At 37.8% G+C, this 25,389-nt stretch overlaps 1 protein-coding gene across 2 annotated transcripts in view; it reads left to right on the top strand.

The window, feature by feature from the left end:
• Dhc64C (dynein heavy chain, cytoplasmic) overlaps window positions 1-25,389 on the top strand; it is a 1,460,071-nt gene that overhangs the window by 1,230,738 nt on the left and 203,944 nt on the right. For both annotated transcript variants that reach the window (XM_090376486.1, XM_090376487.1), the window contains exon 76: window positions 6,372-6,546. In XM_090376486.1, the coding sequence (XP_090232612.1) occupies window positions 6,372-6,546 (175 nt within the window). The remainder of the gene's footprint in view (window positions 1-6,371; window positions 6,547-25,389) is intronic.

The following is a 25,389-nucleotide window of genomic DNA, read 5'->3' as shown; positions in this document are numbered from 1 at the left end:
AATAAATTTTATGAATTTTAAGTGCTGGTCAAGACATCTAAGGCGGATATTTTTGCAATATTAGAGACATGGTGTCACACAGATATAAGAAATACAGAATTGGAATTTCGGGAGTACAATGTGTACAGAAAAGATAGGAAGAGAGGAAGGGTATGCTGTTAGTTAAGAAACAAAATCTAAGGTAGTGTAACCAGTTGACGTGCGTGGACAGTACAACGTTGAGTCAGTTTGGTGTAATATAAGCACGGGGAAAGCAAAAATGAGGGTAGGAGGGTGCTATAGGCCTAATGACTCTGATGAGTACAATGAACAATTATACAGAGAAATAGAATGGGCTGGTAAATCAGAAAGGCATATAATGGGGATTTTAACTCCCCAGATATTGACTGGAACTTGTGGGTTGATCACTTGCAAACTAGCAAGACTTTTGTGGATTTCTTGGATGATTGTTTTCTACAGCAGCATGTTTGAGAGGCAACCAGAGGGAGTAATACTCTTGATCTGATTATCAACAGTGATTATTCATGCATTAAGAATTTGCACATAAAGCAACCAATAGATAGCAGTGATCACAGACTACTTTAGTGGGATTTACTTAAAGATATAATTACCATCAGGGGTAAAGGGATGGGTTTTTGCTTTCGTAAAGGTGACTACAGTGGTCTCAGCAGTTTTTAAATTCTATACAGTGGGACCACCAACAACAAATTCTAAATGGGAAGCATTGAAGAAAGTAATCACTGAAGCTACTAGGCTTTTTGTTCCAACCAAGAAATACTAACAATGTTTACACCTAAATGGATGTCAGGTGAACTAATGAGACTCGTGGCAGAGAATAAAAATGAATGGGATGCATACAAATTATTAGGTGACACAGAAGCCTATGGCAGATATGAACTAGTCTGTAATCAACTCACACAGGAGGTTAGACAGATTACAAAAAATCTTTGACAAAGGATGCAAAAAAAAAAAAAAAAAAAAAAAACCAGCAAAACCTTCTTTGCTTAGCTAAACTCTAGAATGAAGAGGATGAATCAGATAGGCTCACTTGATGGTTCGACTATTGATGATCGTGCTCAGATAGATGACAAATTGAATGAGTAATTTGCATCTACATTTACACATGAAGAATTCTGTAGGGAAGTGGAGGACACAATCTTATTAAACTCTAACAGGGAGCTAAATGATTTTGTGATAACTGAGAGCAAAGTGGAGGATAAATTGTTGAAGTTAAACATAAGAAAGGCCCCTGTGGTGGAGGGGATCTATCCACTTAGTTTAAATGAAGTACCAAAGGAAGTAAGCAAACCCTTAGCCATAATTATGTGAGCAATCTTAGGGGAGGTTCTTCAGCGATTGGAGATGTGGAAATGTTTCCCCAATTCACAAAGGATGACATGAGTAGTTTCAGAACTCTTAGTTGAACTTCTGTTCTGGGAAAAATAATGGTGTCACTGTTTAAAGAATCTTGCCAGGATCATCTAGATAAGGCTGCAGTAATAATTCAGACACAGCATGAATTTTTTTAAGGGAAAGTCTATGATAGATATAATTGTGCAATTAGATGACCAATTTGATTGAATACTATGATGTGGTCACAAAGGAACTAGATGCAAAAAATAATTCTGATATTACATATTGGATTTCAGGAAAGCTTTTGATACTGTAGCACATGGAAAAATACTGTACATATTGGAGCATTACAGCATTAAGGTAAAGTTACTACAATGATAGAAGACAAAGAGTAGTAATCAATGGACACTGCTCCATGTGGACTAATGTTATTAGTGGATTCCCCAGGGTTTGACTTTGGGCCAATTGTTGTTTTGTATATTTTTCAGTGATATTGTTGAATGTGTATCAGGCTTAATGTCAAAGTTTGCAGATGATGTAAAAGTTGGCAGGGTTGTTAATGTCAGTAATGACAGTATGCTCCTGCAGCAGGGTCTACAAAAGTTGGGCACATGGGCTGAGAAGTGGCAACTGAAGTTTAACATTGACAAATGTAAAGTACTGCATATGGGTAGCAGTAACCCCAGAGAAATGTACCAACTGTGTGGAATTACTCTCACAGTAGTGGAGAATGAAAGAGACCTGAGGCGTAATTGTGCAGTTAGATATCAAGTTTTTGGAGCAGTGCAGACAGGCTGCCAGAGCAGGTCATGGGGTTTTGTCAATGATATACAGGAATTTTGCAAGCAAGGATAAGGAGGTGATTATCCTTTTGTATAAGGCAGTGGTCAGGCCACACTGTGAGTACTGCATACAGGTGTGGAGGTCTCATTTTAGGAATGATGTAGAGCTGCTACAGTGAGTACAGAGATGAACAACAAGATTGGTGAGGGTAACAGAGGTGTGCTCTTACCAAGAAAGGCTGAAATTCTGTCAGTTGCAGCATCTGGATACTGCAACTGACGAGGCATCTACAAATTGATCTGATTGAGGTGTATAAGCCCTTGAATGGTTTCAGCAGGCTCAATGCCGATGGGATTCTTCCTCTTGCTCAGATTACAAACCTGAGGGGGCATATACTCAAAATGCAGAAAGATAATTATAGAATAGATGTGTGGAAATTTGCCTTTAGCCAGCGGGTAGACTTCCATCTGTCGTTGTGGAAGTTGATAGCTTAAATAAATTCAAGGAAGAACTTTATAAACTTTTCGAGCAAATGGATGGGTGAAATTGGAAGTGTTTTTTTTTTTTTGTTTTTTTTTGCTTATGGCGTATAAGCTTGCTTTCTTGCATCATGTGCTTTGACTAATGATTATATCATTACCACTTCACTACAGACACTTTTAGATGATAGAAAAGTGCTAATCATTAATTGACACTTTTCTGTGTTAATTAGTAATCATGCCACCCTGACATTACAGACCATCTAGGTCATAGTATATCTTATGTTTTCAACTTAATTGAACAAACACCCCTTTATTAAAATGTGGAGTCACAATAAGCAGTGTGATAATAAACACTTATTAGAAACTGGAAAAAAAAAGTTCAGCTAAGCAATTATGAATCTGAGATCAAAAGTAATAACTACAATGTAAATTTGATGCATTATAGCAATGGTAGCTGATGCACCACCTATCTCTATACAATGTCCACTTTATCAAACTGCTTAAAAATCAACTTTTCAGATGCAAATGCTATCACAAGGCCAACCAATTCTCCAGATAATTTTAGAAAAAATGAAGTATTAATGACCTTTTCACATATCTTATGTTAATAACTCTTAATCTCTCCACCACATTTAATACAAAATGATATTAGTGGAGTCCCTCAGGGCTCAGTGTTGGGTCCATTATTGTTTTCTGTATTTATAAATGATATTGATGATGGTATATCGGGATTAATGTCCAAGTTTGCAGACGATACAAAGGTTGGCAGGGTTGTCAAGGACACTACTGACACTATGCTGCTGCAACAGGATCTGGAAAGGTTGAGCAGATGGGCTGAGAGGTGGCAAATGAAGTTTAACATTGACAAATGTAAAGTACTACACATGGGAAACAGCAACCCCAGAGCAACGTATCAACTCTGTGGTACAACACTGACAGTGGTAGAGAATGAAAGGGACTTGGGGGTGGTTGTGCAGGCAGATATGAAGTTCTCTGAGCAGTGCAGACGGGCTGCAAGAGTAGCTCATGGAGTATTGTCAATGATATACAGGAATTTTTCCAGCAGGGATAAGGAGGTGATTATTCCATTGTATAAGGCGATGGTCAGGCCACACCTAGAGTACTGTATACAGGTCTGGAGGCCTCATTTCAAGAAGGATGTAGAGCTGCTGGAACGAGTACAGAGAAGGGCAACAAGATTAGTGAATGGAACAAAGGGGTGCTCTTACGAAGAGCGGCTTAAGTTTTGCAAATTACAGTGTCTGGAGACTAGGCACCAGCGAGGTGATCTGATAGAGGTGTATAAAGCCTTGAATGGTTTAAGCATGCTCAATGCTGATGGGATTCTTCCTCTAGCTCAGAATAATCACCTGAGAGGGCATAAATTCAAATTGAGGAAAGACAGATGTAGGATAGACGTGCGGAAATTTGCCTTTAGCCAGCGGGTGGTTGGTTGGTGGAACAGACTTCCATCCCTTGTGGTGGAGGTTGATAGCCTAAATAAGTTTAAGGCTCAGCTGGACAGGTATTTTGAACGAACGGAGGGGTGAAGTGGAAGTGGTTTTTTTTTTTTTTTTTTTTTTTTGGCTGATGCTGCATAAGCTTGCTTTCTTGCATCAAATGCCTCTACTAATGCTAATGCTAATATCAGCAGCAATATACCTGAAGTGATAGTAAAATTATAACTGGCACAACTGCAATGTAACTTCTGCACCAAACTGTAAAAAAAAAAAAAAAAAAAAAAGGTGTAGGAAGAATCTAAAAGCTAAATATTATGCAGAGAGAGAGAGAGAGTAGAAACACCAAGAAAGAAAAGGATGATGATATCTAGCTCAGGACCCTGAGTGTGCCAAAGGTAAAGAAAAAGTTTTAATTGCAAATTAACTATGTAATGCATTTATTTGTGGAAAATACTTTTCATTGATGTCATGAAATTTATGGAGTTCCTTGAAGATTACAGACAAACTGTAACCTTCCTGATTACAGTATGTGTTATTAGTTCTAGTTTCTCTGGTTTAATTTGATTATTTTGATTTCCTTTCTTTTAGTTATTGAACCCAATTTATTGGATCATTCTTTTTACTTACTGCCTTTATTCATGTATTACTTATTAATCTGAAGTAGTTTGTTTTTTTTTTTCTTTTCTTTTTGATTTAGAAAATAGAATTAATGTGACCAGTGATCACCTACTAGTAAATTAGATTTAATATTTTAAATACAGCAGTGAATTTGTACAATTTGTGTAGCCCTAGTGATGTCAATTTTTAATTTTTTTTTTCATTTCCATGAAGCATTTCCATGAAATTCCATATATGACTCTCTTAGAAAGATTGTTGATCCAAATTGAATTTTAGTAAAAATTGAACACGTAGAAAACATTTTTTTTCTTCTTCCGTGCATATCTAGAGTTCTTATTATATCCTAAGTGAAAGTTCTGTGTTAGTGCTTTGATTATAGAGAAAAAGCATCTAATATAAAATAATCTGATTATTTATTTTTTTTTGAAGAGTTGAAGTTGTAAATTAAATTATTAAATATATAAACAGTGATTAAATATTTCATTCATTCTTTCTCTAATTACATAAATTCTGTGAAATAAAATGTGTTATTTTTTGTTTTTTTATTAAAGTCCACATGGAAATAAAGCATGTTACAGAAAGTTGAGTGACTATTACATAAAGTGTAAATAATTAATGTATTAATTAAATGTTAATTAGTTTTAAGCTTCATGAAATAAACACTTTTACTACTGCTTATTAGTACCATTGTAATAGAGCTCAATCCAGAAAGATTATTGTAAGAGGATATATAGGTCAAATTACAAATATTGACCTTAACAAACTAATAAATAGGTTATATATATATATGATAGCTGTAGCATGTAATATTTGTGTGTAAAACCATGGTATAGTAAGTAGAACAACTAAATGGAGAAAATTAATATTAGAATTTAACAAACGTGGGAAAATAATTGGTAAATGCAAGAATATTAGATTTAGGTAAAGTGGTGAATCTGAGTGTGAGATGCATCTAATCAAGAAATAATCATTACGATTGAAGATTAACATAGAAGTGAAAGAAAACTGATAGGATAAATTGAACTGGCTAGTTGTAGAGAGAGAGAGAATTAAATCATTAAGAGGTTTTTAGTGTTAAATTGAGCAGTACGAAATGGAATAATGTGAAACAAAAATACTACAGTTGGATCTAGGAGTCTAGGAAAGGGATTATAAGGAAAATTTGTATACAGTTGATATACATGCTTTGAATTATGTATATTACTCTTCAACAGAAATTATTTATTTAATTTTTTTTTTTTTATGAAATGTGTATAATACTGAATTTTTGTTTGACCAAGCATCACTCTAGTGATTACCTCCTTTGAATCAGAATTTCTTTGAAATAAAATTTTTCACAAATTATAGCATTGTGAGCTTATTCCTTTAGAGGAGTAAGTTTGATTTTTAACAGTAGGAAAATAAATGTCTTAAAAGCAACTTTAAAAAATGGTTGAATCATCTTATACCATGCAAATCTCACTTCATGGCATGTGGAGGAATTAATTTTATATGCAGAAACTGCTTTGAATTTTTGAGCTCATCACTGCAGAATTATTTCAGTTCCATTACATAAATACTTTTATTATAACTCTCCCGAAATTGTATTTTTATTTTTTTTACAAAACTCCAAATAATGTTCATGCAGGTAACTTTTAATTTAAGTTTAATTATATATAATGAATTTTTCTTTCAGTGAACCTAACTTTGAGCATGAATTTAATCATTTCTTGAGGGGAAGAGAAGGTATACTTCCAGGTCAGCCCACTATTCATGTTCCAGGACTGAATCCTGACCAGTTAGAAGGAGGTACAGCTTTATCTAGACTACCTGCATTTAAAAATCTTCAAATGAAATTGGATGATACTTCAGTAAGTATTAATTAATATGAAAGATTTTAAAAGTAATATAATGAAAGAGAACAAGATATTAGCATTGGTAGAGGCATATTTTTTTAAAATTTTATTTTTTTTATAAACACCAAACACGAGAGGTATTAGAACCTATAGTACTTAGTACCATGCTTGGGTTGGAGGTTGCAAAGACGAAAGAAGATATTTGTTGACATTAGACTTGAACTTTTGTAGACTGTAATTTTCAGGAAATACGTATGAAGGAAGGTTGTTCCAGAAAACGGCAGTTGAATGAATAAATGAGGCAGATGAAAAGTTGGTTCTGTGAGTTTGAAGTTGGACAGTAAGTGGATGTTGGCTGGTGGCTGCATGTGTTCGGACTGTTTTGAAAGAGAGAGTGGGAATTATAGAAGGCAATTCAGAAGAACAGTGCCCATGGAAGTATCTGTAGAAGAGGCATGCAGCAGAAACAGTACTTCTATGAGACAGTGAGTGGAAAGACTCTGTTAGAGATGAATCATTAATTAACCTACTGCCTTCTTCTGAACGGAAATCAAGAAGCCTGAGAGAGGTTTTCGGGGCACCACCCCAGATGTGTGAACAATATTCCATGGCAGGGTGGACCTGCGATTTATACAGAGTGAGCAGCTGTTTGGAAGAAAATTAACGCCGAGAGTGAAAGAGAAAACAAAGTTTTTTTCGATGCAGAGGAAGCAATATTTGTAATATGCTTGTGCCAAGAGAGATTAGAAGTCAGGGTAATCCCCAAAAGAGATATATATCATTTTGCCTAGAAATTGGAGTGTCACTAAAGATAAGCATAGGAGCAGAAGAATCCTTTTTGCGAGATATAAGACAAGACAGTTTTAGAAGGTTTGAAATCAACTAAGTTGTCTTTGCCCCACTGGAGAATTACTTGAAGATCGGCATTTAAGGAATTGGTAGCAGATTTTCGAGAAGTTGAAGCTGATTGAGCAGGAGAAGATTTCTCAAAATGGAAAGTTGAATGCAATGTGCTATCATCGGCAAAACTATGGATAGGATTTCCAGTCAATGGAAGAAGGTGATTGTTATACAAGAGGAAAAGAGTGGGGGAAAGAATTGAACCTTGGGGGACACCGGCATTAGTGGAGAAGTTAGAAGACAGAGAGCCATCTACCATCATCCTCAGTGAGTGATCAGAGAGAAAACTGGATAACTAATTACTAAAAACAGTTGGCAAACCATAAGATGGAAGCTTGTTTAGAAGACCTTTATGCCAAAAACGATCAAAAACCTTTGAGATGTCAAGAGCAAATACTTGTTTCACCGAACCTTTCCATTGAATTAGTCCATAAATGGGTAACATAACAGAATATCACCAGTGGATTGACACTGACAGAATCCATACTGGCGATCGTTGATCGGACAGAAGGTTTCTAGGTAGTTTAAGAGTTGGCGGTTAATTGATTTCTCCATTACTTTAGAAAGAGTAGAAGTAATTGCAATGGGACGATAATTGGATGGGAGCGATTTGTCTTCCTTTTTAGGAACTGGCTCTATATGAGAAAATTTCCAAGCAGAAGGAAAACACCTTTGGAATAAGAAAGTGAAAAAAAGCGGAAAAGAATAGGAGTAACTTCAGGAGCACAGGTTTTGAGAACAAGTGGAGAAATACCATCGGGACCTGGAGCTTTCTTAGCATCAAGATTCGTCAAAATCCTTTTGACGGAAGACCACAGGAGGCATTGAATGGAGCGTGTTGGGAATGGTGGGAGGTGTTTTACCAAGATCATTAATACATGAGTTGGAAGAAAAATGGGATGCTAGCAGGTCAGCTTTATCCTTGGCTGAAGTGACAACAGTACCATTTGGTTTGGACAGAGGTGGGAGCAGAGATGGGCAAAAGTTGCGGCCAGTAGCTTTGGCAAGAGACCAGAATGCTCGTCTACCATTAGGGCAAGAAGCAAGTTTTCTACTCTTAGCCTGTTCAAACTCTAGTTTGGACTGATTAATAACTGCTTTACAATTGTTGCGAGCTTTGGTGTAGGCAGAAAATGAAACTGAAGAATTAGAAACAAGCCAATTACGATATGCAACATTCTTCTCTTGAACAGCCTGAGAACATTTATTGGAAAACCAAGGTTTAGATAAAGGACGAGATTTTAAAGTGGAGTATGGGATAAAGGATTCCATTTCTGCAAGAATAATTTCCCTGACACGACCTGAGCAAACGTTGACATCAGAAGTTTTGAAACAGTAATCCGACAAAGGAAAAGAAGAAAAGAAGTCTCACAGGACATCCCATTTTGCATTCTTGTAATGCCAAACAACACTAGGTTGGGAATAGCCATGAGATAAAGGTCCCATTGGAGAAGAGACAATCACTAAGTTGTGATCTGAAGTGCCTAAAAGACATCTCACTTCGACTGTGTACTTAGAAGGGTTGTTTGTCAGAAAAAGATCAAGTGTATTGGATGTATGATGCAAGAATGCAAGCTTATGCAGCATCAGCCGAAAAAAAACCGTTCCCATTTCACCCCTCTGTTCGTTCCAAATACCTGTCCAGCTCAGCCTTAAATTTATTTAGGCTATCAACTTCCACAATAAAGGATGGAAGTCTGTTCTACCCACTGGCTAAAGGCAAACTTCCACACATCTATCCTACATCTGTCTTTCCTCAATTTGAGGTGATTTTTCTGAGCAAGAGGAAGAATCATATCACCTCGCAGGTGCCTAGTCTCCAGACACTGTAATTTGCAAAATTTAAGCCTTTCTTTGTAAGAGCAACCATTTGTTCCCTTCACTAATCTTGTTACCCTTTTCTGTACTCCTTCCAACAGCTCTATATCCTTCTTAAAATGAAGCCGCCAGACGTGTATTCAATATTCAAGGTGTGGCCCACCATTGCTTTATACAAGGGGATAATCACCTACTTACCCTTGCTAGAAAAATTCCTGTATATCATTGACAATACACTATGAGCTACTCTTACAGACAATCTGAAAACTTCATATCTACCTGCACAATTACCCTCAGGTCCTTTTCTTTCTCTACCACTGTCATTGTAGCATTAGCATTAGTAGAGGCATTTGATGCAAGAAAGCAAGCTTATGCAGCATCAGCCAAAAAAAAAAAAAAAAAAACCCACTTCACCCCTCTGTTCGTTCAAAATACCTGTCCAGCTGAGCCTTAAACTTATTTAGGCTATCAACCTCCACTACAAGGGATGGAAGTCTGTTCCACCAACCAACCACCCGCTGGCTAAAGGCAAATTTCCGCACGTCTATCCTACATCTGTCTTTCCTCAATTTGAATTTATGCCCTCTCAGGTGATTTTTCTGAGCTAGAGGAAGAATCCCATCAGCATTGAGCATGCTCAAACCATTCAAGGCTTTATACACCTCTATCAGATCACCTCGCTGGTGCCTAGTCTCCAGACACTGTAATTTGCAAAACTTAAGCCTTTCTTCCTAAGAGCACCCCTTTGTTCCATTCACTAATCTTGTTGCCCTTCTCTGTACTCATTCCACCAGATCTACATCCTTCTTGAAATGAGGCCTCCAGACCTGTATACAGTACTCTAGTTGTGGCCTGACCATTGCCTTATACAAGGGAATGATCACCTCCTTATCCCTGCTAGAAAAATTCCTGTATATCATTGACAATACTCCATGAGCTACTCTTGCAGCCAGTCTGCACTGCTCAGAGAACTTCATATCTGCCTGCACAACCACCCCAAGTTCCTTTCATTCTCTACCACTGTCAGTGTAGTACCACAGAGTTGATACGTTGCTCTGGGTTTCTGTTTCCCATGTGTAGCACTTTACATTTGTCAATGTTAAACTTCATTTGCCACCTCTCAGCCCATCTGCTCAACCTTTCCAGATCCTGTAGCAGTAGCATAGTGTCAGTAGTGTCCTTGACAACCCTGCCAACCTTTGTATCGTCTGCAAACTTGGACATTAAGCTTGATATACCATCATCAATATCATTTATAAATACAGAAAACAATAATGGACCCAACACTGAGCCCTGAGGGACTCCACTAATAACATTAGTCCACGATGAGCAGTGTCCATTGATTACCACTCTCTGTCTTCTCCCACTCAACCACCCCTTTATCCATAGCAGCAATTTGCCTCCAGTGTCACACTGCTCCAATTTGTGTAGCAGTCTTCCATGTGCAACAATATCAAAAGCCTTTCTAAGATCGAAGTATATAATATCAAAGCTATTCCCTGCATCCAGTTCTTTTGTGACTGCATCATAGTATCCAATCAAATTGGTCAGGCAAGACTTCCCCTTAACAAAACCATGCTGTGTCCGAGCTATAACTGAAGTCTTGTCTAAATAATCCTGCAGTGCTTCTTTAACCAGTGCCTCCATTAATTTTCCTGGAACAGAAGTTAAACTCACAGGTCTATAATTACTTTTGTCAGCCTTTCATCCTCCTTTGTGAATTGGGATCACATTTGCACATTTCCAGTCTATGGGTACCTCTCCCTGAGTCCAAGGAAGCTCTCATAATTATGGCTAAGGGTTTGCTTACTTCCTTTGCTGCCTCCTTTAATATAACTGGATAGATCCCATCCACCCCGGGTGCCTTTCTTGTGTTTATCTTCAACAGTTTCTTCTCCACTTTACTCCCAGTTATTTCAAGATTCTGTAGCTTACTGCTAGAGTTGAATACACCTCTGGCATTCCCCTCGCTGAATAACTCCTCATGTGTGAATGTCGATGCAAAATATTCATTTAGTTTGTTAGCTACCTGAGCAGGCTCATCAACAGTTGACCCATCAATATCAAGTGGACCAATCTGATTCATACCCTTCCTTCTAGAGTTTACATAAGTAAAGAACTCTTTGCTGTTTTTCTTTGCATCCCTTGCCAAGGATTTCTCGTAATCTGCCTTCGCCTGCCTAACCTCCTTTGTAACTTGGTTGCATATCAACTTGTATCTATCATAGGCTTCTGTGTCATGGGTTAATTTGTAAGTATCCCATGCATTTTTCTTCTCTGCCATATGCCTCATTAGTTCATCTGACATCCATTTTAGCCTAAACCTTGAACAATATTTCTTAGTTAGTATGTAAAGCCTAGTTGCTTCCAAGATAAGTTCTTTGAATGCTTCCCATTTTGAATTTGCTGTTGGTAAAATCATCAGTTGGTCCCACTGTATAGAATTTAAATACTGTCTCAGTCCATCGTAGTCGCCTTTATTTAAGCAATAACCCTTCCCTTTACCCCTAATGGTAGTTACCTCTTTGAGTAAATCCCACTTCAGCACACTGATTACTGCCACCTAGTGGTTCATTTATCTGCAGATTCTTAATGCATGAAGAATCACTGCTGATAATCAAATCCAGAGTATTACTCCCTCTAGTTGCCTCCCGAACATGCTGATGTAGAAAACAATCATCCAATAAATCCACAAAAGCCTTGCTAGTGTGTGAGTGACCAACCCACAAATTCCAGTCAATATCTGGGAAATTAAAATGCCCCATTATAAGACTCTCTGATTTACTGGTCCACTCTATTTCCCTGTACAGTTTCTTATTATACTCATCAGAGTCATTAGGCCTATAGCACACTCCTACTCTCAATTTTGATCTCCCAATGCTTATGTCACACCAAACTGACTCAACACTGCACTGTCCAGCGATGTCAACTGGCTTCACTTCCTTGGTTTTTATGTGTTTCTTAACTAATAGCATAACCCCTCCCCCCTTCCTATCCTGTCTATCCTTTCTGTAGACGTTGTACTCCCCAAATTGCAGTTCTGCATCCCTTATATCTGTGGTGAAGATATTGTTGGGATATCACAGACGTGTGACACCACGTCTGTGATATCCCAACAATATCTGCCTTTGATGTTTTGAGCAATACCTCAAATTCATCAAATTTATTTACTAAACTCCTAGCATTGGTGTACACGCAAATATACCACAGAGTTGATATAATAAGAACTTCTCTGCTATTATTCTAAATAGCGGGAAATAAAGTGGGCCAGGAAATCAGAATGTCTTATAATGGGCAATTTTAACTTTCCGTATATTGACTGAAACGTTTGGGTTGGTCACTCGCAAACTAGCAAGACTTTTGTGGATTTATGAGATGACTGTTTTCTAAAGCATGTTAGAGAGGCAAGAAGAGAGAGTAATACTCTTAGTCTAATTATCAACAGTGATAATTTATTCATTAAGAATCTGAAGATGAAAGAACCAAGAGGTAGCTGTGATCACATTGTATCATTGTAGAATTTACTTAAGGATCTAACTACAGTAGACTCTTGATTTTCCGGGATAGATGGTAAAAACAAATCCTGGATAATCGATTTCCCGGTTAATCCAAAAAATACAGAGCTCCCCCGACATACGCAAGAGAGAAGTTTCAGGACTTCTTACTTCAAGTTTAATGTAACTCGGGAATGACTAGTAACATATTGCTACTATATCATTATTGACAAATCTTAATTCAGCACGATACTTGTTAATGTTTGACTATTTCCATACATTCTTATTAGTTTAATTTTCTGACCCAAATTGATCACTTTCGTTTTCTTGGTAGATTTTCTAGTACTGCTGTCTCTTAGTCGGCACCATGATAATGGTCAAAATGAAATTTTCTTTAAAGAAATTCACAGAGTTAAGCCGGAATCTCACAATTATCACCCCGAACAAGCTCACATTTTACTAAAGCACATTTCTGGAAGTCAACAAAAAACAATAAAAACTATTTGCACTTTCCTGTTTATTGGGATTTTCTGTTAGCACAATCTATTATAAACAGGTAGTAAACTCGATCTTATTGCGTTTGTGATAATACCAATAGCTGGAATTCTGTGGGTTTTTATGTTATTATGGTGAAGTGTGTGTTCCCTTCACTAAAATCTTAAGTCATATATAAAAAAAAACAAATGATTGTAAGAATCTTCTCTTCTTTCCTATTTTTTTGCTTGTTGCTCTGATCTGCACTTTGTACAATTTGTGTGTGCTGTGATTGTCATTATTGATTGCTTATTATTATTTTTTTATTGTTTTAAATTTTATAATTCTAAAAAAAAAAAATTAATAAAAAATAAAAAACACTGAGTGAAAACAAATTTACATAAAACCGTAGTTGTGTAAGTCGTGGAGTTACTATATCGATAAATGTTCAGTAACCTACGTAAAAAATATGCCAATAAATAAAAAAACTTACCACGTACTATTCATGTCTCCAATACGATGCTTCCCTTTATTTTTTGCAATGTCGATTTTAAATCTAATAGCTTCCCTTTATTTTTTACAAGGTTGCGTATGGTTTGGTCATCAACATTATAATGGTTCTTTAGAGATTTAATGGATGCCCCATTTTCAATCTTCTCAATAATTTCAAGTCTTTGTTTAACTGAAAGTGCAACTCTTGCGTTTACACATCATTTTCACGATTTCTAAACAAAAAAAAAAAAAAAAATTACTATAAAAAAAATCCTACATCCCTGACATAAATAACGAAACAAAATTTTTCCTTTTGCGATGCGACGGAACACAACAATCGACAACACACTAAAACAAACTAAACATTTGGTCTCTTTCTTTTTTCTTTTGAGCGGTAGATGTGAAGACAGCGGGGGTTGCAAGATAATAGGCATACTAATCTCTCAATGACGACTTATAACGTCGATTATTTATGACTTGCAAAATATCTGTTTATACCTATTCTAGTTATTACTTGAATTTTATTATTTTTTTTTATTTTTTTTATTTGGAGTCTTGAAGTGTCCCGGTGAATCAAGAGTTTGCTGTATTATCAAAGGTAAAGGGAAGGAGTTTTGCATTCAAAAATAGTGACTATGTTAGTCTCAGACACTTTTTAAATTTTATACAGTGGGACCAACTGATGATGTTACCATCAGCAAATTCTAAATGGAAAGCATTCAAGGTTGGCCCCGAGTGCCGACCTATAGTGTCCAAGCTATTTTTCCTGAGCAATATATAGTGTGATTTTCCCAGTGATTACGTTCTGTTTTATTTCTAGTTCCTTTCGTACTCTCAGTTCTTTGTAAGCGGTTCTCTACTTAACAGTCTTTGTGTAATAACCCAGAAAAGATAATCTCCTTTCTTTTCTTAGTATATTTAGTATATTTATAAATCTATTCACTAACAAACTAACTTTTTCAGCCTCTTTGTCACTAGGTGGCACTGCTCCTGCCTCCACATGGCAGGGGCAGTAACCTGAGGGAAAAGTTATCCTCCAGTGCAAAAAGGACCAATGATGGATACAAATGACTATCCACCTCTAGAGCCTTCGAGCTCAAAGCCAGAGACATCACCTGCTAATGACCTGAACCAACCTAAATTGTTCAAAGGGAAGAACAGGGCCATGACTTTCCAAATTTTTTGTAATACACTCCTTATTCATCCAGCCTGTGGGCAAGTTATCACTATTTCTAATTCAAAGATATCTGGAATCCATCTCCGGATTACCAAAAATGGTCAAACAACTGCAATCGGAAGACTTCCTGTTAGAAACAGCTTCCTCAAAACATTCTGAATGGTTGCTAAAAACAGACTTTTGATGGGCTGCCAGTATCTTTCACCTCCCACAACACCTTAAATTCATCTAAAGGTGTTATCACAGAATTAGTTCAAGAACTTAGCAGTCAAAAAGTGATCAGTGCCAAATGAATAATGACAAAAAAAGATGGAAATCTCATTCCTACTAGATCCATCATCTTAATATTCAACACTTCAGAATTGCCATCCACAGTAAAAGCTGGCTATTTAAATTGCCAAATTCACCCTTACATCCCAAACCCGATTCGTTGCTTTAAATGCCAGAAATATGGGCACTCTCAGCAGGTATGAAGAGGGGATGCCATTTGCCGGCCCTGGGTGCCAAGTGATTTCTAGTGCATTTCTAAAAGTAATTTCTGCAAAGAGCATTTAAGTGAACAGATTCTATTTTTGTTTCAAAACTGTTTTCTTGATTTTACTTGTATATCAGAGTAGCACTTTCGCTTCTACAAGAAGTAGGCAGAGGCCCAGAAAGGGAACCCACCTTTCTGTTTCTTTTTTCTGTAAAATACTAATTTACTAACTCAGCCACTTGGTCACCTTATGGAACTGTTCCTACCTCCCCATGGAGGGGCCAGTAACCTGGGTGGTAAAGATAAACCCCAGGGCCAAAAAGGAGCCATCATGGATTCTAACAATTTTCCACCCTTAGAGCCTTCAAGCTCAAGGCAAGAATCCTGTCATGATAACAATAATCAACCTAAAAGGCTTCAAATAGAAGCACTCTCTCCAGACATTCCTAATTTTTTGGTGATACGCTCTGTCCATCCAGCCTGTGGGTAAGTTATCTCCATTCATGATTCAAAGACATCTGGAATCTATTTCAGGATCACCAAAAATGGTTAAGCAACTACAATCTGGAGAACTCCTGATTGAAACAGCCACCACCACCAAACGTTCGGAGTGGCTATTAAAGATGACATTTGGTGGGTTGCCAGTATCTGTTACTCCCCACAATAACTTAAATTCATCAAAAGATGTCATCACAGAATGGGACTTAATTACAGTGTCTGAGGAGGAATTAATTCAGAACTTAGCAATCAAAAGGTAATCAGGACTAAAAGAATAATGACAAAAAAAAAAAAAAATGGAAATCTCATTCCAACTCGTTTCATCATTTTAACTTTTAGTATCCCTGATTTGCCATCCTCGGTAAAAGCTGGATATTTAAACTGCCGAATTCGTCCATACATCCCAAATCCTCTTCGCTGTTTTAAATGCCAGAAATATGGCCATTCACAGCCATGCAGAGGTGACAGCATCTCCTATTTGTGGATCAAAAGATCTTACACAAGCAGATTGTCCAGCCACAGTTCCCATTTGCCCCAACTGCAAAGGCAGTCACCCTGCTTTTTCTAAATCATGTGAAATGTAGAAAACAGGTAGGAAAATTCAAAAATACAAAGTAGAACATAGTCACATATCCTGAGACACACAGACAAATAGTGTTGATCATGCCTAGTCCATCTTATGCCTCTCGAACCCGGAGTTTTCATACAACTGCAATTCAAACAGGTGTGTTAATACTGCCCAACGTCTCGCTAGCTAATCAGGTTAAAGCAGCTTTATCAACCACTGGAAAAGATAATTCTAAAACAGATAATTCTAAAATTCAACATCCCAATTAGTATCCCAACCTATGATACTCTGACAGTCTCAAATGACACAGAAAAATTGAAACCTAATAAAGACTATAAGAAAACTGATCCACCCACCCACCAACACTATGGAAGTGTATATACACCCAAATTATGAAGAACCTATCCTAGAACTCCATGCCAATGACACTATGGATACCAGATACCCCTTATTGCCAAAAAAAGACCAGAAAAATGCCCTGCATACAAAAAAGTCAGATGTTATCATCCTCAGCCAAACCAAAATAATGCCTAACATCATACAGTGGAACTGTAGAGGACTAAGCAGCCATTCTGATGACTTAAGGGATTTAATCTCTCAGTTTAATCCCATATGTATATGCCTACAAGAAACATTCTTATCACCCAAAGTTTTGCCGAAATTCTCAAATAATGTGATATACAGACGAGATAGGAGCCCAGAGTCTCCTGCCCATGGAGGAGTAGCCATTCTTGTAAATTCTAACATACCATCCAGACCAATCCAATTAAGAACCACCCTAGAAGCTGTGGCAGCTTGGATTGCAGTTGGTATTTCAGTTACCATTGTTTCAATTTATATTCCACCATCTCTACCACTTGCCCTTTCAGAACTTGACAACTTCATTACACAACTCCAATTTGTCTTTTCGGTACTTCAGTGGACACCATCCATTGTGGGGATCAGCTACAATGGACAGAAGAGGCAAGTTGATTGAGGAATTTATAAATAATAATTATCTAAATTTATTAAACTGTAGATCTCCTACCTACAGGATCTACTTCTGAAATTGGCTTGTCAATTTACTCACCTTCCATCTTTCCGATCATGATATGATCTGTATTAACCGATTCTTTTAACAGTGATCACTTCCCGATTATTTGCTCCTTACAAACGAGGGTAACTCCAAATCCTGATCAACGATCCTCTTGGAAGTTTAAAAAGGTGAACTGGAATGGTTATTCTGCTCAAATACTTCTAGACAGACTTTATGTTCAAAAAGAACCTATTGATGATGTAAATACTTTCATCACCAATCAGATTCTGACTGCCGCTAATATCTACATTCCAAAATCCAAGAAATATCGTAATCACTGGTGGAATGTAGCTGCCGAGCTTGGAATAATTTCTGTAAGAATCCCACCACTAATAACCTCAATGCAAACCTAAAACCTTTAACCTAAAAAGCTTAAAACAAAAGCGAGGCAAATTAGACAGAAAGTGAAACGAGACTCTTGGATCGCTTTTGCCATAAAAATCACAAAAGACACTGACACACACCTCATCTGGAAAAGAATACAGGCACTAAATACATAATTCACTCATCTGCCATCTTCGGTACTTCATTGGAAAGGGAAAGACCTATCTACAGCTGAAGAAGTTGCTAATGCACTTGCAGAATCATTTGCTACAATCTCTGCTTCTGCCTACTATGCGTCCACATTTCAGAACTTCAAAGCTAGTGCAGAACAATATAAAATCAACTTTTTCATGCACTTCTCTTTCCCATACAACCAACCCTTTACATTCATTGAACTTCAATAATCGTTAAACAGATCTTCAAATAGTGCCACAGGCCCGGATGGAGTTCATTACGTTATTCAGAAGCATTTACTTCAAGAGGATTTGAATACCATGTTAATCTTTTATAATCAGATATTCTCCGAAAATGCCTATCCTTCTTCTTGGCGTCATTCTTTCATTATTGCATTACCAAAACCAGGAAAAGATCATTCCTGTGTTGAAAATTATAGGCCAATATCTCTTATGAGCTGCATGGGTAAAATTTTTGAAAGGATGGTTCATACTAGGCTTACTTTCATCCTGGGGTCACAGAATCTCCTTCCAGATCATCAGTATGGATTTTGGAAGAATAGATCAATGCTGGACGTGCTTATCAAAGCCAATCTCATATCTGCAATGCCTTTGTCATGAAACATCTAGTCATTGTCAACCTAGATCTTGAAAAGACATTTGACACTGTATGGCATCATGGGATTATTATGGACCTTTACCATTTGGGGCTGAGGGGCCATTTGCCGAAAATAATTCAATTTTCTGAAATTGCATTCTTTTCAGCTCCGATATAAAAACACACTCTCTGCATCTCATATTCAGGAAGGAGACCCGCAGGAATCGATACTTAGTCCAACACTATTTTCAATCCGAGTTAGCTTCATAGCACAAGATATCACAAAAACCCTTTGAAACTTACATGTACACAGACGACCTTACCATTTCCTGTCAGTCTCAAAGTATGAACACCATCGAACAGCAGCTCCAACTTGCCATTGCCAAAATACAATCCTGGACTTCACGGAATGGCTATCGACTATCAGAAAAGAAATGCACTCATCACTTTTGCAAGAAATGAGCTCTCCATCCCAATCTGGAACTACAAATAAAGAATATTCCAATCCTTGCTTGTTAGTACCATTAAATTTCTTGGACTGATATTAGACAGCAAGCTGAACTTCCAAGCTCACATCTCTCATTTAAGACATAGATGTCTAAAGCATCTGAATATACTGCAATCAGTTTCAGCTACGTCATGGGGCACTGATCGATATACTCTACTGGATCTTTATAGAACTTTAATCCGTTCACGGCTAGATTATTGTTGTCCGGTCTATGACTCTGCCAGGAGCACTACTTTACAATGTCTAAATGTTATCCAGCACAGTGCTCTCAGGACTGCATTGGGTGCTTTTAGCACTTCTCCAATCCAGGGTCTTTATATCAAGCACATGATCCTCCATTACATCTTTGTAGAAAATCATTACTGCTCCACTACACTGCTAAGGTACAGAGTCTTCCATCTCACTCCAGTTGGGAGTATCTTTATAATACTCAGTAAGATTTGTTCTATGAGGACAAGCCAAATTAAAACAGACCTGCTTCACTCAGGATGAAAGAGCTTTCCTCAGAGTTGGAATATCAATTTAAGTGGTATTTTTCAGGATGCAACTGCACCTGTTCCACCTTGGACATACATTTCTGCCTCTTGTGATAACCATTTTCTGGAGTGGGGGAAGAATACTGTACCTTCCTTAAATATCAGGCAGTTGCACTTAGCTCACACTACTCTGAACTCCCATGCCTGTAAAATCTATACTGATGGTTCCAAAACACCCAGTACGGTTGGTGCTGCTGCTGCAGTTTTTCCTTCTCTTACAGTTACAGCCTCACTATCATTAGCCTGCAGCATCTTCACAGCCAAATTATATGCCATCAAATTAGCACTTGGTAAAATTATTGAACTTTCCATCTCACCTGCCATAATTTATACTGACTCCCTCAGTGCTGTTTCTGCCATAAGGAAGAATTTCTCATCCTACCTTGAAACACATTCATTCATTCTCCACTATTTTCCTACAGCGTGTCCAATCTGTCAATCAATTTTTGCTGGATCCCTGGCTATTCTGGCATTCCAGGAAATGAATGTGCGGACCTCGCAGCTAAACATCCTCAACCGGCTGTCCCAGAGCATCCTCGGGTTCCTTACACTGATAAGCCTGTTATCCACAAAGCAAGTTACGACAACTGGTCACAGATCTGGAAAAGGAACACTGACAGCAAACTTTACCAGATGAAGCAAGAACCAAAGCTGTGGCTCTCAAGCTTTTGACGAAACAGATGAGAGGACATGGTACTGGCAAGACTCAGAATTGGACACACTCGTCATACTCATCTGTTCCTCCTACTGGGAGAGGATCCAATCCAGTGTTCATTTTGTGACAACTTACTGTTAGGCAATTTCTGTTTGATTGTCTGTTATAATCAACCATACGGTCAAACACTTTTCAGTCTGTCTCTAGGCTGAACTTCTTACATGATTTAACTCATATCTTGGGAAATGATGCAAACATAAACAACTTGTAATTTATTTAAAATGTATTGGCCTATACAAGAGTATTTAATTTAACATCTACACCTGTATATTTCCACTAAATAAACTATGAGCAGACACAATTTTGCCTCAGTAGCCCTTGTGTCATTAAGCCAAATACCAACAACAACAGCCATCTGCCCACTTTCTGTGGATCAAAAGACCATACACAAACAGATTGTTCAGCCTCAACTCCCATTTGCCCCATCTGCAAAGGAAACCACCCTGTTTTTTCCAAATCATGTGAAATGTGGAAAACTGGAAAAAGAAAAATAAAGTCACATATCCTGAGGCAAACAGGCAGATTATGTTGACCATACCTAGTTGATCCCATGCGTCTTTCACTCGGAGCTATTTTTCAACTGCAGTTCAAAAAGAAGTGTTAATTCCAGTCAGCACTTCTCTTGCTAACTGGGTTAAAGCAACGCTATCAACATCTGGAAAATGTTGATAGCGTTGCTAAAACTAAACCAGTGAAACCACTAACACTCCAGTTAGTATTCAAACTGATGCTCCAACGGTCTCAAATGACAAAGAAAAATTGAAAACTGCTAAAGACTAAGAAAATTGAAGCGCCCACTAACAGTATGGAAGTGGATGAACACCAAGGTTATGAGATACCCATCCTGGAACTTCATGCCAATGACATAATGGATACTGGATGCCCCATGTTCCCAAAAAAAGATTGCAAGAAATTCTCCATACAAAAAAAAAAAAAAAAAAAAACAGTCAGAGGAATCTTCCTCAACTAAACCCAAATAATGCAAAACATCTTCTTACAACAGAACTGCAGAGGACTAAGAAGCAATTCAGATGACTTGAAGAATTTAATCACCCAATTTAATCCCACAGGCATATGCGTACAGGAAACATTCCTGTCACCGCAGATCTTGCCAAAATTTTCAATTTACGTCATGTACAGACGAGATAGATCAGATCTCCTGCATGTGGAGGAGTAGCTATTCTTATTAATTCAAATATTCCATCGAGGCTCATCCAGTTGCGAACCTCACTAGAAGCTGTGGCAGCTCATATTGAAGTTGGTAATTCAGTTACCCTTGTTTCTATTTACATTCCACCATCTCTGCCGTTTCCTCATTCAGAACTGAACAATCTCCTTAGACAGCTCCCAACACCAATTTGCCTTTTCCGTGAATTTAATGGCCACCATTCATTGTGGGGATCGACTACAATGGACACAAGGCAAATTGATTGAAGAGTTTTTGAATAACAATAATCTAAATTTACTAAACTCTGTATCTCTCACATAATCCACCTACCTACAGGATGCACTTCTGTAACTGACTTGTCAATTTGTTCACCGTCCATCTCTCCAACCATGACATTGTCGGTGTTAACCGATCCGTTTAATAGCGATCATTTTCCAATTATTTACATATTACAAACAGGGGTAACTGTAAATCCTGACCAACAATCCACTTGGAAGTTTAGAAAGGCAAACTGGGATGGCTATTCTGCCCATATATGTGTAGACAGACTTTATGTTCAAAAACAACCCATTAATGATGTAATTGCATACCTAAACAATCACAGTCTGACAGCACCCGATGCATCTATTCCAAAATCCAAGGCATATCGCATTCACTGGAATCACTTTGTGGAATACAGATTGCCTTCATGCCAAACAGGAGAAACGTGGAATAATTTCCGAAACTATCCTACCACAACTAACTTAATCGCTTAGAAGAGACTTAAAGGGAAAGACCTATCTACAACTGAAGAAGTTGCTAATGCACTTGCAGAATCATTTATTACAATCTCTGCTTCTGCCTCCTATGTGTCCACTTTTCAGAACATCAAAGCTTACGCCGAACAGCATAAAATCAACTTCTTCACATGCTGCTCCTTCCTGTACAATCAACCCTTTACATTAACAGAACTCAAAGAATCATTAATCCCCTACCCCTGGGGCTCATATCTGGTGAGTATAAGCTTGGCACACCCAGTGTCCTGAGCTAGATATCATCATTCTTCTGGCCCCAGGTGCCAAGCATTTGTGACTGAGTGATTTCTCTGTGCCTTTCAGTGCGATTTCCAAAAAGCGATACAGTAACAGTCCGAAAATGCGGATTGCTCGGGAACTGGTCAATCCAGATTCTTAGGCAGTACTTTTAAAATTCAAATTTAAGATGGATGACCATGTAAATTGACAGTTTATTCATTATCAAATAAAGCGTGCTTCATTTATCGAAACAAACAGTTTTAAAGAAAAATAAATCAACAATGACAAAGGTGTAAACATAAAAATTTTCACCACAAAAAAAAAAGCATGTAATGCTTGAAATCGTGTTTTAAAATGAACAACGTAAGAGAAAAATACAGTATATACATAAAAGCAGAAGATACCATTTTCACCAGATTCAAAATCATGAACAAACCAATCGCAAAATATATCTTTGTCCAACCAAGCATTCTTTTGGGGGGCCCCAAGTGCCAAGGGAGTGACTATTGCAATTTCTGAGTGATTTCCAAGTGGTTTTCTTAAAGAGTGGCTGATAATTATAGCATTATTCTTCATTTTTTCCAGAGTTATTAATTTTGCTCTTCTAAAGTAAAGAAGTTAGCATACCTAACAGAAAGGAAAGACACCTTTCTCCTTGTACATAGGACTAACTTACTAATGCACTAACAAATAATCTTACAAATAACCACACTCACTGGTGGCACCGCTCCTGCCTCCACGTGATGGGGCTGGAAACCTGGGAGAGCCACCCTCCCAGGGCTAAAAGGAGCAACAATGGACAAAAATAAACAGTCCTTGTGTGGATTTTTTTGATCCAGATCTAGACAAACATAATCCAGATCATGACGACACAAATATATCCCATGCCAAGAGACAAAAAAATGAAGGAACGGATAATACCACCCCTCTCTTTTTAATACTACACTCCCCCACAGACCAACCATTGAGTAAGCTGTCCCCATTTTTGATCCAGAAATATCTCAAAAATGTGACCAGCCCTCCAAAAATGGTTCAGCGATTAAGATCCGGAGATTTATTAGTTGAAATGACCAAACATAGACATGCTGAGAGACTATTGAAAGTATCTGCTTTTGGTGGAATTCCCACGAAGGTTATCCCCATATGCCACCTTAAACTCCTCTAAAGGGGTAATATCATAATGGAATCTATTAAACATATATTGGAGGATGAACTTGTGCATGAATTAAGAGATCAAAACGTGGTACAAGCCAAAAGAATTGTCATTAAAAAAGATGGAGAGCCTTCCCCTTCCTGGACAGTGATACTGATATTTAAAATATGAAATCTACCATCTTCCATTAAAGCTGGTTATCTTAGATGTCAAGTAAGACCATACATTCCAAATCCAGTCCGGTGCTTTAAGTGCCAAAAATTTGGTCATTCCCAAGCTGTCTGCAGAGGTGTAGCCACTTGTGCTAACTGCAAATCAAAAGAGCATACACACACAAACTGTAACACTGAAATAAAAATTTGTCCTAACTGCCATAGTAACCACTCTGCCTTCTCTAAGGAATGCCCTCAATGGAAAAGAGAAAAGAATATTCAAAAATATAAGATTGAGCAGAAAGTATATCAAGAAGCCAAAAAACATTTTGCAGTACCTGCTAAGTCACCTACATATGCTTTAGTTACCCAACAGCTACACTCAGTAGCAACTCAGACTGACTGCTTAGTCCCTCCAAATATCTGGTTGGGCTAAATCACTTCTCTCCTCATCAAAGGAACAATCTACTCCCAAATATGCTACTCGAGAAGCAAATACTCCTGTACCAGTATCTCCAGATAAGACATCTAATGAGCAACCGAATGAACGAGCCAAGAGCCCTGAAAGAAGCAACGCAAGAAGAATAAATTTATATCTGATACATGGATATTGACGAAAAGGTAGATGAAGATGACTCAGTTCTTGAGATTCATCCAGAAGATGACATTGACACGGATAGGCCAATCTTCCCAGAAAAAGCAAAAGTAGACAAAGCGCAAACAAAAATATCCACTGTAAGTAACCAAACCCACCAGTTAAAACCAAACAATGCACACAGTGGAATTGTCGTGGACTTTGTGCTAATTTAGATGGCCTGCACGATCTCCTGACTGAATATAAGCCTGTTGCAGCTTGCATACAAGAAATGGATCTGATGCAGTATCTATAACTATGAAACACTTCACCATGTATAGAAAAGATAAACTGCTCTAATGCAGCACATGGAGGAGTAGTGCTGTTAGTAAACTCTTTAATTCCCTCCAAACCTGTTCCATTGCAAACACCATTGGAGGCAAATGCAGCCCATATCACCATTGGCATAACGATAACATTAGTCTCATTGTATCTGTCACCAAACCATGACCTAGTAAGACAAATACCCACTCCTTTCGGTATTCTGGTTGACTGGAATGGCCATAACCCACATATGGGGGGTTCTCAACAGCTTGACTGCAGAGGACAAATAATTGAGAAATTCTTGGATAAATGCAATCCATTTCCACTTGCAGTCTGCCAAACTCCATGTACTTTTTCTGACAGAATCTCAGTTACCAGTTGATTCAACTACTGCTCATCTCAGATGCCCAAATTGTTCACTGTATGATTCCTTTCGCCTCAAAGGTGGTACTTGTGCATATGTCCGTTCTGATATTCCCTGTCAGAGACTTGGAGTTTGGAATCTTCTCTCTTTGATTTCTCTAGCTTAAAATCTCTCTACCTCATTGTGTCAAATTCATCAGTTGTCTCTACCGTTCTCCCAACTCCACTAATCAATAGGAGCTCTTTGACTTCCTCTCTTTGCAACTTGACTTTCTCCAGTCCAACT

Source organism: Mastigoproctus giganteus, chromosome 6 (assembly GCF_048544385.1).
Source record: "Mastigoproctus giganteus isolate SK-2022 chromosome 6, ASM4854438v1, whole genome shotgun sequence".
Classification (NCBI taxonomy): domain Eukaryota; kingdom Metazoa; phylum Arthropoda; class Arachnida; order Uropygi; family Thelyphonidae; genus Mastigoproctus; species Mastigoproctus giganteus.
Note: the sequence above shows the minus strand (reverse complement) of the source record. Positions and strands in the feature narration are given on the sequence as shown.